General features: G+C 49.4%; 1 protein-coding gene across 4 annotated transcripts in view; it reads right to left on the reverse strand.

Annotated features, from left to right (window-relative positions):
* LOC115092720 (disintegrin and metalloproteinase domain-containing protein 9-like) overlaps positions 1 to 19,452 on the reverse strand; it is a 978,865-nt gene that overhangs the window by 109,062 nt on the left and 850,351 nt on the right. For 2 of the 4 annotated variants that reach the window (XM_029603965.1, XM_029603964.1), the window contains exon 19: positions 4,602 to 4,716. The exons of the other annotated variants lie outside the window; for them this stretch is intronic. In XM_029603965.1, coding sequence (XP_029459825.1) covers positions 4,602 to 4,716 — 115 coding nt within the window. The remainder of the gene's footprint in view (positions 1 to 4,601; positions 4,717 to 19,452) is intronic. 4 annotated transcript variants of the gene reach the window in all.

A 19,452-nucleotide genomic window follows, 5' to 3' on the forward strand; every position in this document is an offset into this window, starting at 1 on the left:
TTGGAGACTTTTTAAGATTTTAAGTCTCCAATAAAGGATCAAAATTTTGACATCTTGGCTTCTAATTATCATAACTGTGTACATCATCATAACTATTTATTATCAACTGTGTACATCATAACTATTTATTGCCAATTGGACAATCAGGTCGAATGCCCACAGATAGTTCTGTTAATGATCAAATTTGTCAGCAAACATGCTCTAAACCGACAAGTGCAATTGACTCCCTGAGCAAGTGGAAAAATCACTCCTGAATATAACTGTAACCTCATCCTGGGTGCAAACTGCTACCCAATGGTGCCATAAAAGTATTTGTAATCTCTTTGGGGCAGGGACTCTGACTAGCTCTTCTTCTTCCCTTAACTCCAAGATGTGGATGCTTTGACTGAGGGCAGCAGAAAGGGTGGTGCTTTCAGTTCCCAAGTGCCAGGTGGTGACTGACTTCTCCCCTTGAATTTCCGAGTTGTAGTAGGTGTGGACCCTTGGGCCGAGGTGGTGGAGTGGGCACAACCTCCAGGGAGGAACCCTGCAAGTCCACCATTTTGGGGTGACATTATCATTTCGAGCGCTCCCCTTCGATTTGACCACCATTCTCAGAACCTTTTCCAAGGTCATGGTAGGTGGTCGCGAGAGGTGTTGTGAAAGGATGGCATTCTGGTCCACCCATACCTAGATGACTTGCTAATTTGGGCCAAAGTTTGGAATAGAGTTTTCAGGCCTTATGCAAGGTCTCCTTGTTGCAGGAGCTAGGTTGGATAGTGAACTTGGTCAAAAGCAATTTACAGCCGCCCCTGATGCTGGAGTATCTCAGTGTTCATTTTCGATATAAAGCAAGGCAGGGTTTTTCTGCCGGAGATCCATATTCAGAAGTGATGGCTCAGGTGCAGCTATTGATAGAAGCAGTTTACCTGACAATATGGTCTTATCTGCAGGTACTCGGTTTGATGGCAGCCACCCTAGGGGTGGTTCCATGGGCAAGGGCGCATATGCATCCTCTTCATTGTACTCTGCTTGCCCTGGTGGAGTCCACAGTTTCAGTTCTACTCGATACGGCTTCAGTTACCAGTGGAGAACAGCATCCAACTGAAATGGTGTTTGCAGGCAGACCATCTAAGGAAGGGAGTTTCCTTGCAGGCTCCAGACTGACTTGTGCTCATGATGGATGCAAGCCTCCAAGGTTGGGGTGCTCACTATCAGGAGTAGACAGTGAAGTTTCCTCTCCCAATGCACTAGAAATAGCTTTAGTGCAGTGGTACCAGATACAAATGCCCCTCCTAGAACCAATGTCAGACTTCTCTGTTGGGTGCCTGAAGAGTATTACAAGGGGTGGACTTCCGTTTGTAAAACAACAATGCCATGATGTTAGTACTCCAGTACCCTTGCCATCTTTTGATCCAAGGCCTTTGGATCCTTCTATCCAGCTTCTCCTCAAAAACTGATAATGATATAATGACCTGGGAAGCAGGAAGAGAGTGTTGAGGGAGAGCGCTAGGGAGCAGTCCTGATTATGGAAGATTGGTATGCCTCTGGACCATGGCACGACTGCAAAGGAGCTCCGTGGAAGCGCCGAGGCAGGCAAGATGTATCCACAGCATGGGCGGGACAGGCTGACCACCAAGAGCCCTGACCTTCTGCTTGAGCCTGAACGCATTGGGAGAGACCCAGCAATGCAATGATGGCTCTGGGATAGCCTCCCGGCGACTCGATAGCCCTTTCGGACCTGCTGCTTGGGAACGGCAGATGCCACCATGATGGACAGAGATCGAGGAGAGGCGATGGTACTGGAACTTGGAACAAGACGAGGATGCTTGGAAATTGGAACAAGATGAGGATACTTGGAATTTGGACGCGACGAGGATACTCGGATGAGACGAGATAATTGGACTTGGATGAGGTGAAGATACTAGGACAAGGGTTCAGGATGCTTAGATGAGGACTCAGGATAGTCAGATGAAGATGAGGACTCAGGATACTCAGATGAGGAAGAGGACTCAGGACCTAGGTCATGGACAGAATCAGGCACGAGGTACTCCGAGACCGGGAACAGGGTACAAGATTCAGGATTCAAGACTCAGAACTTGGAACTCGGATACATCAGGATCAGGACTCGTAACTTGGAACTCAGAAACATCAGGATCAGGACTGTAACCTAGGACAACGGGTACAACAGGATACCGGTACCTCTGGACACCAAGACATCAGGGCGTCTGGACATCTAGGACATCAGGAACCTCTGGAGATGAAGACATCTGGGACATCTGGAACACTAAGCATGGAACATCAGGTACTTCTGGACCGGGGAACATCAGGACTAGGAACATCTGAAGACAGGAACAATCCAGAGAAAGGCAGACGAGGACACAAGATTTGATGAGAGACCATAAATGGAAACGAAGATGAAGGATCAGGAACCACAGATGAAGACAAGGGAATTCCCACAAAGAACAGAGTGCCTTGAAGAAGCGAGGAAGGACCATGGAGGTCTCCTGGATTGAAGAGCTGGAATGGAGAATCCAGGAGCTGACTAGCTCCTTACGAAGGCCAAGACAGACTGACCAAAAGGCCCCTTTTTATAGGCCTGAAGTGGAGATGCCTCAGGAACATCATCAGGAGGAGCCATGGAGGACTGCTCCACCGCGAGCCCTTTAAATGAAGAGAAGACGCATGCCTAGAGGAAGGCAGGACCAGGAACAGTGACAGCAGTGTCCGTGCCGCAAGGGAAGGCCCTGACATCGGCGGCTCCCTGCCGCGAAGAAGGAAAGTGATGGCGGCTTCCTGCCGCAGGAAGAGGAGCTCCGGGGAAGCCTCCAGGCTGCGGAAGAGGACCTGGTCGGCAGTGACCTCCGGGCCACAGAAGAGGAGCATCGGCGGTGACCTCCTGGATGTGAAAGGAATGGCGCTGGCGGCGGCCTCCAGGCTGCACAGGGAGGAGCATCCGCGGCCTAGCTGCGAAGAGGCCCAGAAGTCGGTGGCACCGTGCCGCGAAGAGGAGCAACAACGGCGGCTCTGTCCACCGCAAGGGTGGCTGGTTCAGCGGCAGCCTGTGCCACATGGAAGGCGGCGGCATCAGTGGCGGCTGGGTCCGCTGCGGACGGCAGCAGCAGTAGCAGCGGGGATGGCAGCAGCCCTCCTGGCTGCGGAGAGAGAGGCAGACAACGGCTGGCAAGTAGCGGCCTCCAGGCTGCATAGAAGGTCAGAGGCTGCTTGTGGGCATAGCCACAAGCAGCTTCACAACAGAGAGACACATCTTCCTTGAGGTAGATCGGTGACTGATATTTTGAAACCCCTAGAAAATGTTGTGATTCTTGAGCCTGATGTGAGGATGAGCTCTCCTCCTTGCAGAAACACTTCAGGGGTTTCATGGCTGCTGCCAGAATATTAGCAAGTGCACACTGTACCTTAAAAACTAGTACATGTATAGTTAGAGGCATACAAGATGATATCATAAAAAGGTGGAAACCCATTCACAGGGCAAAATAAACACAGTCCTGGGCACAAGGCAACAATGACAGTGATACTCACTTGAGTAGCGGTCAATGAATGCTTCAACAACAAACTCAAATGTACCTCTATTGACCTACTTAATCATTCACATACTACACCACTTACCCTATTTGCAGATATATATGATGTTGTTGGGGAGGGAGGGAGAGACATATATCTTATACTGGAGGAGATATTTTAATGGAGGAAATAATATATATACTAGGGATGTGAATCGTTTTTTGACGATTTAAAATATCGTCCGATATTTTTTAAATCGTCATTAATTGTTAAAGAGTGCGATACAATAGAAATTCCACCGATTTATCGTGAAAAAATCGTTAATCGGGTTAGTGCACACTAATGGGAGTTAGGACACAACCTAAAAACCCCCCCCGACCCTTTAAAACCGCTCCCTTAGCCTCCACCACCCTCCCGACCCCCCCCCCCCCAAAATGTTTTAAAATTACCTGGTGGTCCAGCGGGGGCCCGGGAGTGTTCTCTCATGCTCGGACTGTCGGCCGATAAACAAAAAACCCACCCCAACCCTTTAAAACCACTCCCTTAGCCTCCACCACCCTCCCGACCCCCCCCCCAAAATGTTTTAAAATTACCTGGTGGTCCAGTGGGCCCCGGGAGCGATCTCCCGCTCCTGGGGCCAGGGCAGCAGAGGTGCAGCACCCCTTCCCCAACACTATTTTTGAATTTTGAAGGCAAATATTTTTGTTCTTTATCCTCAATCAAATATCTCTACAAATAGATTTTTAACTCAGGATGAGTTTGCAGAATCAAGGTCAAAGTAAACAGAATTACTGAGTAGCACTGTTTATATCTTTTGAAAAAATATGGTCTTGCTGGGAGGAAGGGAAGGAAATCAGTTTAAAGGGGCTGTCACTTTATAACTACTTCTCATTTCAATAGCACTATTAAATCTATGCAGCTTTGTGCAGATATATAGATACATATACTGTATCTATATCTATGTATCTATATTTAAATATTCAGGGGCTTTAAACAAGAAACCAGAAATCCTACCAATTTCATAATTATCTGACAATGTACATTTCTTGTATTGGAAAGTAAAACATTTTTCACAAATGAAAAGGATTAATATTTACTCATAAGTGGGTGAGCTTTCTCTTTGCCTCCTTTTTATTATTGTAGCGACAATTAAGGCAATAAGAAGGACAGGCAGGCCAATACCTATCAGAAGCCAGTTTCTCAAGGAAGCACCTAGAGGGAAAAAATATCACACTGCTTTAGTATGCTTTAAACAGAATTATTTATTGTGACATAAGAGGGATTTTTGTATGTTAAAGTTATTCCTCGTTTGCCCTGCAGCTTTGTTACCTCTTTTAAGAACTCTTTTTCCTTGAAGACTGTTAAACTGCAGGTGGCAACCTGATCTTGCCCTCTTCTACAGTTAGTAACCGCAGAAATTGACAGGGTCAACCTCCTGCTGCCTGATCTAAACAAGGCTGTATGACATAACTGAGTAACTGTAGCTGTATGTTATCAGCTGACAGACAAATCAGTTATACAGAGCTCTATGAACAACGTTTCTCACAAGTTGTGTAACCTAGAAGGCTGCCAGCGATCTGGATCCTAACATTTAATCAAACCAGTCCAAAAAAAACTGACTGTTATTTCACCAGAGTAACTTCCTATTCTGACTGGTTAAGTGCAATAATTAGCTCTGCAGACAAGTTAGATCATATGTACTAGATAGTGTTTACTATAAAATCTATTTTCCTTTTTTTCGCCTGTTTGCAGATTTAATCTTTTCATGTTCACTATTCCTCCATTTTAATAATAAACTTTTTAGGCCTGGATTTTCTAAGGTCGCAGACCTTAGAAAATCCGGCGATAATGGGGGGCGGGGTGAAGCAGGGGGCGGGCCTGCGAAAGCCGGCAGAAATCGCACCTCCATGGTGTCATCGCTGCCGGCTTTTGCACCCAACAGCACCATCGTAAAAGGTGGTGCTACTGGGCGTGAAACTGGCGGCGAAAAGCGCCCTTACCTTTTCGCCGTCAGCGACATCTTCACAGCGTCCACACCGGTGCTGCCCCGACTCCTCCCCTTCCGGTGCGGCTGCCCAGAACCCGCCCCCTTAGTTTGTTAGCTTTGTGTCTGCAGCTGGTCAGTGACCCAAATAAGTGTATTGTGGGTGCTGTCAGTATTTTTGGTATGTAGTCTGTAGGTGTCCTTTCTGGGAGCTGTGTGACACCCAAGTTGTTGTAGACTTGCCATATTCCCAGAAACTACTAGGGAATAGCTTGTGGACATGATTCTTGCCAAGTGGAAACCAGCTGGTAATAGAAGGTTACCAGTACAGGAATCCATGCACAGGTGCAGGTGAGGCCTGTGCAGCACTTGTTAGCACCATTAAGTGGTCAAGGGCTAAACCCCTAGTGGATGTTAGGGATAGTACAGAAGTGTTATGTGCTACTTAAATGAAATAGTTTTTAATTTACCATGTGACTTTGGACAGACTGCTCATCCTTGGGGAATTAAACATACAAGGTCCCATAATTCTTTGGTGCATTGCAATGACAAATGTCAAACACACAAAACAAGATACACACTAAACTATTTATTAAAAAGCACATAGTGCATTCTTTCAAAGCAATAAAAACACAGCAATTCAGGATTGAGGTTGCATGATAGAAAGTAAAATTGCTTACCTTGTAATAGGTGTTATCCCAGGACAGCAGGATGTAGTCCTCACACATGGGTGACGTCACTGACGGAGCCCTATCAAGGAAAACTTTCTGTCAAAGTTTCTAGAAACTTTTGACTGGAACACTGAGCCCACTGAGCATGCCCAGCATGCCATGATCCCTCGAGCCACAGGGGTCTCCCTTCAGTCTCGTGTATAGCAATAAGCGTTAGCAAAAATAAAATAATAAAACATATCGGACCCAACTCCACGGGGTGGCGGGTGGGTTTCTTGAGGACTACATCCTGCTGTCCTGGGATAACACCTATTACAAGGTAAGCAATTTTGCTTTATCCCAGGGCAAACAGAATGCTAGTCCTCACATATGGGTGATTAGCAAGCTATAGGCTGAGTCATTTTGTAGTGAACCAACACTGAAGTATTGTTGGAGAAAATGAGGCAGCCTAAAATCACAGCAGGTGGATGTAGAAGGAGTTGGGATTATACTGGAAACAAGTTCTTTAAAACAGATTGTCCATAAGCTGAATCTTGTCTTCCTTCTTTATCCAAACAGTAATGAGCTGCAAAAGTGTGAAGAGAACTCCATGTTTCAGCTTTACATATCAGAGAGGGAAATAGTCTTACAGCTATTTACCACCAACATATATCAAAAACTAGACTAGAGACAATATCATAGGCGTTTGCTCACGGTAAACCTTTAATCCGCTGTCTCTCGCCCTTGATGGGCCGCAGGCAGTAGTCAGCCTGTGAGCTCAAGGGTGTTTAATCATCTATTGTCTCATGTCTACCCAACCAATGATCCAAACATTATTTTCTTAAATTTGTATATGTGAAACACTAAAATGCAAGTTATTAAAGCATCTCTTAAAAAATACTAAACCGGCTGGTAACCCACAGTTATTGATCAAAAATACATCTTGAAAGATTCAATTGACTATTTTGCGGCTAAGTATTTTTGATCAATAACTGTGGGTTACCAGCCGGTTTAGTATTTTTTAAGAGATGCTTTAATAACTTGCATTTAGTGTTTCACATATACAAATTTAAGAAAATAATGTTTGGATTGTTGGTTGGGTAGACATGAGACAACAGATGATTAAACACCCTTGAGCTCACAGGCTGACTACTGCCTGCGGCCCATCGAGGGCGAGAGACAGCGGATTAAAGGTTTACCGGGAGCAAACGCCTATGATATTGTCTCTAGTCTAGTTTTTGATATATGTTGGTGGTAAATAGCTGTAAGACTATTTCCCTCTCTAAAGTGTTACACTTTGTGTGTGAGTGACTATTTGAGAGGTGTTTGCTTCTGTTTAGTGATTAATTATCAGCTTTACATATGTCAGATACTGGTACTGAACGATAGTGTGCTACTGAGGTTGACATTGCTCTTACTGAATGCTCATTTACTCGTCCTTGGAGAGGAAGGCCTGCTTTTTCATAGCAGAACTCTATACAATTTGCTAGCCAGTTTGATAGCGTTTGTTTGCCCACTGGATTACCCGGTTTGTTTGGGTCAAAACAAACAAAGAGTTGAGTGGATTTCCTGTGGACTGCAGTGCGGTCTAAATAATATGAAAGCGCACATTTACAGTCCAAGGTATGCAAAGCCCTCTCTCCTTGGTGAGAATGAGGTCTTGGGAAGAATATGGGCAAAACTATGGATTGGTTCAAATGGAATTCCGTAACTACCTTGGGAAGGAATTTTGGATGTGTATGGAGTACCACCCGATCATGGAGGAATTTTGTATAAGGTGAGTATGTGATAAGTGCTTGTAACTCACTAACCCTTCTAGCAGAGGTAATGGCTATTAGGAAGATAGTCTTCCATGTGAGAAATTTAATATCGCAGGAAGTCATGGGTACAAAGGGAGAGCACATGAGCCTTGTTAGTACTAAATTAAGGTCCCATTCTGTGGCAGGTGGTTTAAGGTGAATTAAACCTCTCATAAATCTACTGACAAGAGGTTGCCCGGATACTGGTGCATCTCCTACTGTATGATGGTAAGCTGAGATAGCACTTGAAAGGTGCCATAGATAGCCTAGTAAAGAAGGTGTGGGGCAGGAAAAAGGGTCAATGTCTTTTTGTGAATACCACAAAGTGAATCTTTTCCACTTCGAGGAATAGTTCTTTCGTGTGTAAGGTTTACGTGAAGCTATAAGTATTTGAGAGACATTATTTGAAACATTGAGTGGTTGTAATATTAAGTTTTCAACATCCAGGCTGTCAGAGATAGGGAATGAAGGTTGGGATGACACAACCTTCCCTGGTTCTGGGTTATGAGAGTGGGTGCTTTGCCCAGGCGAACTGGTTCTGTGATCGATAGGTCGAGAAGTATGGGAAGCCACATTTGTCATGGCCAATGTGGGGCTATGAGTATCATGGACCCCTTGTCCTGTTATAGCTTCACTAGAGTTTTGGTTATTAGCGGTATCGGGGGATACGCATATAGAAGGCCTGAATTCCAGGGGCGAGCAAAGGCGTCCTTGGCTGGCTGGTGTTTCTGTTTGTGTAGAGAGCAGAACCTGTCCACTTTGTGATTCAGGTGTGATGCAAAGAGGTCTATTGTTGGTTGTCCCCAAGTTGAAATATCCTGGTCGCTACTAAGGGATCCAGGGACCATTCGTGAGGTTGGAACTGACGACTGAGGCGATCTGCAACTATGTTGTGAATGACCGCTTGATAAGTGGCCCGGAGAAATATGGAACGCGTCAGGGCCCAGTCCCAAATCTGTGCAGCTTCTTGGCAAAGGAGATAAGAGCCTGTGCCTCCTTGCTTGTTCAGGTACCACAATGCAACTGTGTTGTCCGTTTGTATGAGAACAGTCTTGTGTGAAAGGCAGTCCTTGAACGCATGTAGAGCATAACATATAGCTCGAAGTTCCAGGAAATTGATTTGAAATGTTGCTTCGAGTTTTGTCCAAGTACCCTGGGTTTGGAGATTGTCTATGTGAGTTCCCCAACCTAAGGTGGATTCATCTGTAGTTAGAGTTATCTGTGGAACTGGTTGTTGGAAGGGTAGGTAGGCCCTTGCACAAGTTGTCCTTGTTTACCCACCAAAGGAGATATGAATATAACTGGTGGGTTATTTGAATTGGAGATTACAGTGGTCGAATTGCTTGTATCCATTGTGATCTCAATGTCCATTGGGATATTCTCATGGCTAATCTAGCAACAGGGGTAACATGAACTGTAGAGGCCATGTGACCTAGCAAAGTTAGAAATTGATGATCTGTTGCTTGTTTTTGTGAGCGTAGCGAGTTTGCTAATGAGGAGAGTGTTTCTGCCCAATCTTCGGGTAGGAAGGTCTCTTGATAGTATGGTGTTCAACTCTGCTCCGATGAATTGTAGTAGGTGAGACGGGATGAGATAGGACTTTTGGTAATTGATGAGCAAACCCATCGAGTCGAGCAGATTGATTGTTCGTCTGAGAGAAGCCAGAGCTCCTTGTTGAGAGTAACTTCTGATGAGCCAGTCATCCAGGTAGGGGAAAACGTGTACACTTTTCTTGTGTAATTGTGCTGTTACCACTGCTAGGCATGCTGAGGTAGATCTTAAATAAGTACGCCAGATTTTATAAGATGCGCGCGTAGCTGCACATTCTTATAAAATACGGGGTCGGCACGTGCAAGGCTGCGCAAAATCGGCAGCCTGCGCGCGCCGAGCCGCGCAGCCTGCCTCCGTTCCCTCCGAGGCCGCTCCAAAATTGGAACGGCCTCGGAGGGAACTTTCCTTCCGCGTCCCCCCATCTTCCCCTTCCTTCCCCTATCTACCCCACCCCCCAGCCCTACCTAAATTCCCCCCCCCCACCTTTGTTGTGCAAGTTATGCCTTCTTGAAGCAGGCGTAACTTGCACGCGCTGCCTCGGCATCCCCCGGCACAGGCTGCAGTGCCGGGGGACTTGGGACCACCCTCCCAGCCCACCCCCGAACCGTCGCCACGCCCCCAGACCCGCCCTGGACCGCCCCGGACACGCCCCTTCCCGCCCCTTTTACGAAGCCCTGGGACTTACGCACATCCTGAGGCTTTGCGCGCACCGGTGGCCTATGCAAAATAGGCACGCCGGCGTGTGAGTGCCTTGTGCGCGTAAATCCGGCAGGATTTACGCGTGCAGGGCTTTTAAAATCTAGCCCTTTGTGAATACTCTGGGTGCTGAGGCAAGTCCGAATGGTAGAACCCTGTATTGGAAACGCTGTTGACCCACCAGGAAATGCAGATACTTGCGATGAGGAGGGAATATTGGAATGTGAGCGTAAGCGTCTTGTAGATCCAGAGAACAGAGCCAGTCTCCTCTGTCTGAAGAAGGGGAAGCATGGTGCCTAAAGAGACCATCCTGAATTTATCCTTCTGTAGAAATTTGTTGAGATTTCTGAGGTTTAGGATGGGACGTAGACCTCCTGTTTTCTTTGGAATGAGGAAATAACGGGAGTAGAATCCTCTGCCCTGCTGGGGCCGGGGTACCGGTTCTACAGCTCTGGCCCTCAGAAGGGTGGATAATTCTGCTTGCAGAAGAGTGATGTGGTTTTTGTTTATCCAAAGAGACTTTGGAGGAGAGTCTTTTGGAATTGAGAGGAAATTGAGTTGATAACCTCGTGATATTATGGAGAGTACCCACTGGTCTGTTGTTATCTGTAACCAATGGTTGTTATAGAAGGAGACTCGAACTCCTACTGGTACATTTGGGTTGGGATTTTGGAAATGGCTTCTGTTCTCTGGTGTTGTCTCAAAAACCTGCAGCTGGTCCTGTTTGTACTGGTGGTTGAGGCCTAGCAGTTCTAGGCTGCATGGGCTGAGATCTTTGCTGTGGTCGGGAAGATCTACCCCTAGGTGCCGGTGGATAATATCTCCTTGGCCTGTAGTATGGCTTTCTGGTATCCTTTCTTGGTTGACGGTGGGACGCTGAAGAAGAGGAGTCTTGTGGGACAGCAGATAACTGATGCAGTGTTTCTGTATGCTCTTTAAGTTGGGCCACTGCGTCCTGAACCTTAGACCCAAAAAGGTTGTCACCCACGCAGGGTAAGTTTACCAATTTATCCTGTACCTCAGGCCTGAGGTCAGAGGCTTTTAACCAGGCCCAACGGTGTGCACTGATCCCTGAAGCTGCAACCCTTGAAGATGTTTCGAAGCTGTCATATGCAGCACGAACCTCATGTTTTCCAGCTTCTAGTCCTTTATGGACAATTGCCTGAGCTGCATTTTGATATTGCTGAGATAGAGAATCAGTGAGCTGCTGCATTTGTTTCCAAAGATTCCTCTGGTATTGCATCATATAGAGTTGGTAAGACGCTATCCTGGAGTTAAGCATTGCTCCTTGGAATACTTTCCTTCCTAGAGAGTCTAGGAATCGATGATCCTTCCCAGTGGTGTAGACGAATGAGGTCGTACTCTTTTAGATTTTTTCTGAGCTGCCTCGACCACTACTGACTGGTGTGGTAGTTGAGCCTTTTGATAACCAGGGACATGCTGTGGTGTCCATTCTCCTATTGACTGGCGGAATGGAACATGGATGTTCCCACAATCTATGTTGTAAGTCTAGTAGGACCTCATGGATAGGAATGGCTAGGACTTCCTTGGGTGGATCCACAAATTGGAGAACTTCTAATGTTTGTTGTCTTGTATCCTCCTCAGACACTAATTTAAAAGGGATTGTGTCTGCCATATCTTTTATGAAGGTGGTGAAGGATAAGTCTTCTGGTGGGGACTTTTTCCTTCCTTCAGGAGGAGATGGTTCAGACATGAAACTTTCCAATGAGGAATCTGTATTTCTATCCTCCCAGGAGTCATATGGTGCATGTTTGGAAGGAGAAGTAGGAGAAGACCTCGGTGGTACTGATGGAATCACTGGTCTGAGAAGTCCTGAAGGTCCTGGTTGAGGTTCATCAAGTGCGAACTGACCAAACGTATCTCCTATATCTGCTGGCTTAGTAGGAATAGGTTGAGATGGCATAGCACCGATGAGGGCATTGAGTTTTTCCATGAGCGGTTGAAAAATCAAAACATCAGGTTGCATTGGAGTCCCTGGAATGGGTACTAGCATCGGGAACGGCATCGGGAATGTTGATGGCGATGGCATCGGCATTGGTGCTGGTCCTGGCATCTGTGCTTGTCCTGTCTTCGGGGATGGCCCCGGCATCGGTGATGGTACCGGCATCGGTGCAGGCACCGGCATCGACAATGGTGTCGGCTTCAGTGAGGTTATCAGCATCGGAGGAGTCGTCGGTGTCGATGGTTGGTATTCCTGGAGCGTTTCTCACACCGCTTGGTGGATGAATCCACTCAGTTCCTCCGTAATACCTGATGCAGACAGAGCAGCTATACTTGGTGTTAGTGAAGGCATCATCGGCTCTACCACAGGGCCCTGTGGCAGCTCGATGTCCGGCACCTCTAGGGTTGGGGAACGCCTTGGTGTAAAAGGCCTCGGTGTCTCTTGTAGACGAGGTCTTTTGGCTCCAGGCTGCTCCGGTGATAACAGGGCCTCCAGAATCGAAGAATGACGAAACCGATGTCAATGTTTTATACGATGTTCTGAGGCTTTTTCAAGCCCAGACGTTGACTTCATCGATGCCGCAGATGGGTTCAGTGATGACCAGTCTCCCGAGCCCTCCAGTTGACGCTTTTTAATAACCAGTTTTTTCGACCCTCCGGCCGGAGACGAATGGGTGGACGTCAACGTAGAAGATAACAGCTGGATGTGGAAAAGGTGTTCCATCTTTTCCTGATGTGCTTTTCGACCTTTAGCGGTCATTTCCACACATTTTGGGCATGGCGAGACGTCATGGGATTGATCCAAACAAAGTACACCTCAAGGTGTGGATCAGTAATTGACATCGTTCAATTACATTTGGGACATTTTTTTTAAAACCAGTAGCCATGAAAACCGAGACAGCCATTGATGGTTATTTGACTAACAGTTTTGTGAACTCAAATAGAGTCAGAACAAAAATTCTACTCACCGGCCGGTGGTTGAAGAGAGACCCCGATGTGGGGATGAGAAAAGAGTGATATTTTAATCTGTTTTTTAGACAGAGTTGTGTGAAAAAATTCACACTGGGCTCCTGCTCCGCGATGCTAAATGCAGCACGGCTCAGTGATCCCCTGTGGCTCGAGGGATCATGGCATGCTGGGCATGCTCAGTGGGCTCAGTGTGCCAGTCAAAAGTTTCTAGAAACTTTGACAGAAAGTTTTCCGTGATAGGTATTGTGAGAAACGGTTTTAGTGGACCTTTGGGCCGGGCTGCAGGAGACTGGAGGAAGATGGACTATAGTCTCTTCTAGGGACAGGCTGGGAGGCGGATACCAGGCAGGAGGTGGATGAACGAGCTTCACCCTGGAAACTCCCCCGGGAGGAGCCCATAGGAGCCAAGCCGCTGGGACTTAGGAGGTTCACCCTGGAAGCCGGTACTCCCCTGGGAGGAGCCCGTAGGAGCCGCTGGGACTTAGGCGATCGGAGTCTGGATCCAATGCAGGGCAGATACTGGAACTGGACTGGAACTGAAGCGAGACAGGTACTGGAACCGGACTGGAACTGAAGCAAGACAGGTAACTGGAACCGGACTGGAGCTGAAGCTAGACAGGTACTGGAAACGGACTGGAACTGAAGCAGGAGAGGTCACTGGGACCAGACCGGAGCTGAAGCAAGACAGGTACTGGAACCGGACTGGAACTGAAGCAAGACAGGTTACTGGAACTGAACTGGAACAGAAGCAAGACAGGTTACTGGAACCGGACTGGAACAGAAGCAAGACAGGTTACTGGAACCGGACTGGAACTGAAGCAAGACAGGTTACTGGAAGCAAGCAGGAACAGAGGCAAGACTCGAGAGCCAGAGTGCAGCGAGTCTCAGGCTGGAACGGAGTTGCTTGGGCAAGCACACTCTGGGGCTCGGAGCACACTCTGGGGCTCTGAGCCCCAGAGTGTGCTTGCCCAAGCAACCCTGCGTTGGATCCAGACTCCGATCGCCTAAGTCCCAGCGGCTCCTATGGGCTCCTCCCAGGGGAGTACCGGCTTCCAGGGTGAACCTCCTAAGGAGGTTCCAGGGAGAACCGCAAGGAACCCTGTTGCAAGGCAAAGTTCTGGGATCCGCGGCGGCCTTACATATGCCGCCGCGTTTGACATCAGGCGTGAGGTGGAGTCTTCTGTGGCAGGAAAAGGCCTTCATAAGTGCGGCTCTTGCGCCTTGCCTAGGAAGGAGGCGTCCCGGAGGGGCTTCTTGGCGGCGTCCTTCCCGCAGGAACGCCACGGAACAGGCCATTGATTCCCCAAGGCGGAACGGGACCATGGAGATAAGGGCCGGGTCGCGACACTCGCGACCGGGACCGTAACAGTACTTCCCCTCTTATGCCCCCTCTTAGCAGGCCCGGGTTTACCTGGGTGGTCCTGGTGGAACCTCTTTAGCAAGTCCTTGTCGAGGAAGTTGCGGGCGGGTTCCCATGTGTTGTCCTCAGGGCCACATCCCTCCCAGGCAAGTAGGTACTCCCACCGGCGTTGATGGAATCTTACGTCGAGGATCTCCCTGACTTGGTAGGTGGTATCTCCTGGCACCGATGGATCCGGGGAATCAGGAGCCCGAGGATGGTACCTGGAAAGGATGAGAGGCTTCAAAAGCGACACATGGAAGACGTTGTGTACATGCATAGAGGAGGGCAAGCGCAAGTGATAGGAGACTGCTCCTACTCGCTCAACAATGCGAAATGATCCACAAAATCTGGGGGGGGGAGTCTTCGGGAAGGGATCCGCAGTTGCAGATTCTTCGTACTCAGCCAGACGCGGTCCCCTGGGAGGAAAATGGGTGCTGTCTGGCGATGGCCGTCTGCCCATCTCTTGGCAGACCGGGCGGCCTTATGCATCTTCCTTTGGATGGATGCCCACAAGGCAAGTAGCTGGCGGGCAGAGAGTTGCACTGCTGGTAGCGCACTAGGATCTGGCGAGGGCAAGGGTGGCCGAAGTTGCTTCCCATAAACTGCTAAGAAGGGGGAACTTCTAGTAGTGGAGTGTGTATGGTTGTTGTATGAAAATTCCGCCCATGGGAGTAGCTTGGCCCAGTTATCGTGTCTTTCATTTACGAATGACCGTAGGAAGGTCTTTAAGGTCCGGTTTGTCCGTTCTGTCTGCCCATTACTCTGGGGGTGGAAGGCAGACAAGAGACTGAGTTGTACATCGAAGCGCTTACATAAAGCCTTCCAGTAGCGGGCGGTGAACTGTGGGCCTCGGTCCGATACTATGTCCTGAGGAAGACCATGGAGTCGGAACACATGTTGAGCGAACAGATCTGCCAACTCTGGAGCTGAAGGTAACTTCGGTAGAGGGATAAAGTGCGCCATTTTGGAAAACCGGTCCACGGTCACCCAAATGACCATGTTTCTGTCAGATGCTGGGAGGTCCACCACAAAATCAGTGGAGATATGCGTCCAGGGCTTCACTGGGATGGGCAAGGGCTGTAACAGGCCTCTAGGTCTCCCGGCCAGCAGCTTCTGTAATGCACAGGTGGGGCAGGAATCCACGAAAAGACACACGTCTTGTCTTACTGTCTAGGCCACCAGTAAGAGGTCTAGGGTTCTGGTACAACCCACATGACCCCCAGTGAGGGATTCATGGGCCCAGGCCAAAACAGCCCTACAAGAGCAACGTGGGACGACAGTCTTCTCCTCCGAGGTTACCGAGGTTATTGCTAGGCACACCTTCTTGGGATCCAGGATGTACTGTGGCGTCTCCAGAGTCTCCTCGACCTCAGTGGAGCGGGATAGGGCGTCCGCTCGTACAGTCTTAGAGCCAGGACGATATCGTAGAGTGAAGTTAAACCGGTCAAAAAACAAGGACCAGCGAGCTTGCCTCGGATTCAAGTGCTGGGCTTGGCTCAGGAATGCTAGGTTCTTATGGTCGGTGTATATGGTGATCGGATGGTTGGCCCCCTCCAACCACTGTCTCCACTCTTCCAGAGTGAGTTTTACCGCCAACAGCTCCTTATCGCCGATACAGTAGTTGCTCTCGGCTGGGGAAAACTTCCGCGAGAAGTAAGAACAGGGGAGAAGTTGTCCTGTATCTGCGTGCTGACTCAACACTGCTCCAACCGCCACGTTGGAGGCATCAACCTCCACTACGAATGGTCGGCTAGGGTCAGGGTGGCGGAGGCAGGTGTCTAACAGGAAGGATTTCTTAAGATTCTCAAAGGCTTGGCAGGCTGAGTCAGGCCAATCCACCACGCTGGCTGCTTTCTGAGCGAGCGCAGTTAATGGAGCCACAATGCGCAAGTAGTTTGGAATAAAGTGCCTATAGAAATTTGCGAAGCCGAGGAAGCATTGTAACGCTTTAAGGCCTCTTGACTGAGGCCAATTCTTGATCGCAGCAACTTTCTCCGGGTCCATTTGGAAGCCGTCTGCCGAGACGATGTAACCCAGGAATGGCAGGAAGGTCTTTTCGAAAGAGCACTTCTCCAGCTTGGCATACAGGCTGTGCTTCCTGAGTTTCTGAAGTACTTGGCAAACATGCTGGTGATACGTAGGCAGGTCATGGGAAAAGATCAAAACATCGTCGAGGTAGATGATAACGCAGGTATTCAATAGATCGTGTAGCACCTCGTTCATCAGGTGCTGGAAGACCGCTGGAGCGTTACAAAGATCAAAAGGCATTACGAGATACTCGTAATGCCCGTCTCTGGTATTGAACGTGATCTTCCACTCATCCTCGGGGCGGATTCTAACCAAATTGTAGGCCCCACGCAAGTCCAGTTTCGTAAAGACTCTTGCGCCTTGAAGCCTATCAAGAAGTTCTGGAATTAATGGGAGTGGGTAGCGGTCCCACTTAGTGATAGCATTGAGTCCTCGGTAGTCGATACACAGCCTCAAGGAGCTGTCTTTCTTACTAACAAAGAAGAATCCTGCCCCGGCAGGCAAATTTGACGGGCGGATGAAGCCCTTGGCCAGGTTCTCTGTTATATATTCAGACATTGCCCGGGTTTCGGGCAAAAACAAGGGGTACACTCTACCCCGAGGAGGCATGGTTCCAGGTAGCAAGTCAATCGCACAGTCATACGGGCGGTGCTGCGGGAGGATCTCCGCCTTTGTCTTTGAAAAGACATCCGTGTAGTCCTCGTACGGCGCTGGAGGATCCAGTGCGAAGTGCAGAAGCAGGAGTGCTGGAGGCTTAGGCACCTTCATACAGTGCGAGAGGCATTAGGGACTCCATCTGGTAATCTGCAGAGTATCCCAACAAATCGTAGGCGACTGCTTCTGGAGCCACGGCAGTCCTAACACCACAGGGTGGACAGCCTTCTTCAAAACCAGAAAGGCTATCTCCTCCATATGGATCGCCCCGGTGTGGACCGTAATGGTAGCTGTGGACAACAGTATTCGACCTGGCAGGAGCGTCCCCTGGTTGGAGGTAATCCAAAGCGGAACTTCTCGTCTCTGCGTAGGGATCCGCAGTTGGGAGACCAAGTTTCCTGGATAAAGTTACCCCCAGCTCCGGAATCCAGGAACGTGAGGGTTTCCAAGGACCCTCCGGGGAATTTGAAGGTAATGGGTGAGGTGCACTGAGGAGCGGTGGCACAACCTAGGAGGAGCGCCTCTCGACCTCCTAGGTTCTGGAGTTTCCCGCACGCTCCTGACAGCATGCCAAAAAATGGCCCTTCTGCCCGCAATACAGGCACAGGCCCAATGAACGACAACGTTGTCTCTCCTCGATGGAGAGGGGGGCACGCCCCAACTGCATAGGTTCAGAGGCAGGAACGTCAGAATGGGAGGACTTTGAAGAGGGTGGTGGGTGTGAAGAACCAAGAGGTGGACTGTTCTTCGTGGAATGAGACTCTCGCACTCTCTGTTGCAGGCGGCGGTTGATCCGAGCAGCCATGTCAGTGAGGGCATTGAGATCCTCCGGGAGGACACGGGCGGCAATTTCATCCTTAATGCACCTGGACAACCCCTCCAAGAAGATAGCCTTAAGGCTACCGTCTTGCCAACCCACTTCCTGGGCGAGAGTCCTAAATTCCATAGCGTAGTCCGCCAGGGGAAGAGACCCTTGGCGAAGCTGTAGTAGATCAGACATGGCAGTGGCCTGGTGGGCCGGCTCGTCAAAAGCTTGGCGGAAGTTGGAGACAAACTACTGTAAATCCTCCAGCGAGGAGTCGTTATGCTCCCAAAGGGGGGGAGGCCATTACCAGAGCCTTCCCATCAAGCAGGGAGAGTATATACGCCACCTTAACAGAGTCCGTGGGAAACTGCCGGGACAAGAGGGAGAACCGTATAAAACACTGGTTCAGGAACCCTCGGCAGGTCCTGGAATCTCCAACGTAGCGAGAGGGTGCCGGAAGCTGAGTCACAGGTAAAGCTGCATCCTCGGGTACCAGGCCTACAGCAGGCGAGGACCGAGTATCCCTGGCGTCCATTCGAGTGGCAAATTGTCACACAGAGCCGGCAAGGACATCCAGGTATTGCTGTTGTTGTTGTAGCTGCAGAGCCAACCCAGGAAGATCCTGGGGTCCTGGTAGCTCAGCCGAGTCCATGGCCTTGCAATTTGTTGTGAGAAACGGTTTTAGTGGACCCTTGGGCCGGCCTGCGGGAGACTGGAGGAAGATGGTCTCTTCTAGGGACAGGCCGGGAGGCAGATACCAGGCAGGAGGTGGACGAACGAGCTTCACCCTGGAAGCTGGTACTCCCCCGGGAGGAGCCCGTAGGAGCCCAGCCGCTGGGACTTAGGAGGTTCACCCTGGAAGCCGGTACTCCCCCGGGAGGAGCCCGTAGGAGCCCGGCCGCTGGGACTTAGGTGATCGGAGTCTGGATCCAATGCAGGGCGGATACTGGAACTGGAATGGAACTGAAGCGAGCCAGGTACTGGAACCGGACTGGAACTGAAGCAAGACAGGTTACTGGAACCGGACTGGAGCTGAAGCTAGACATGTACTGGAACCGAACAGGAACTGAAGCAGGAGAGGTCACTGGGACCGGACAGGAGCTGAAGCAAGACAGGTGCTGGAACCGGACTGGAACTGAAGCAAGACAGGTTACTGAAACCCGACTGGAACTGAAGCAAGACAGGTTACTGGAAGCAAGCAGGAACAGAGACAAGACTCGAGAGCCAGAGCGCAGCGAGTCTCAGGCTGGAACGGAGTTGCTTGGGCAAGCACACTCCGGGGCTCGGAGCAACTGAGAACCACAAGGAACCCTGTTGCAAGGCATAGTTCTGGGATCCGTGGCAGCCTTACATAGGCCACCGTGTCTGACGTCAGGCGTGAGGTGAAGTCTTCTGTGGCGGGAAAAGTCCTTCATAAGCGCGGCTCTTGCACGCGCGCGTGCCTAGGA

The sequence above is a fragment of the Rhinatrema bivittatum genome, chromosome 5 (assembly GCF_901001135.1).
Source record: "Rhinatrema bivittatum chromosome 5, aRhiBiv1.1, whole genome shotgun sequence".
Lineage (NCBI taxonomy): Eukaryota > Metazoa > Chordata > Amphibia > Gymnophiona > Rhinatrematidae > Rhinatrema > Rhinatrema bivittatum.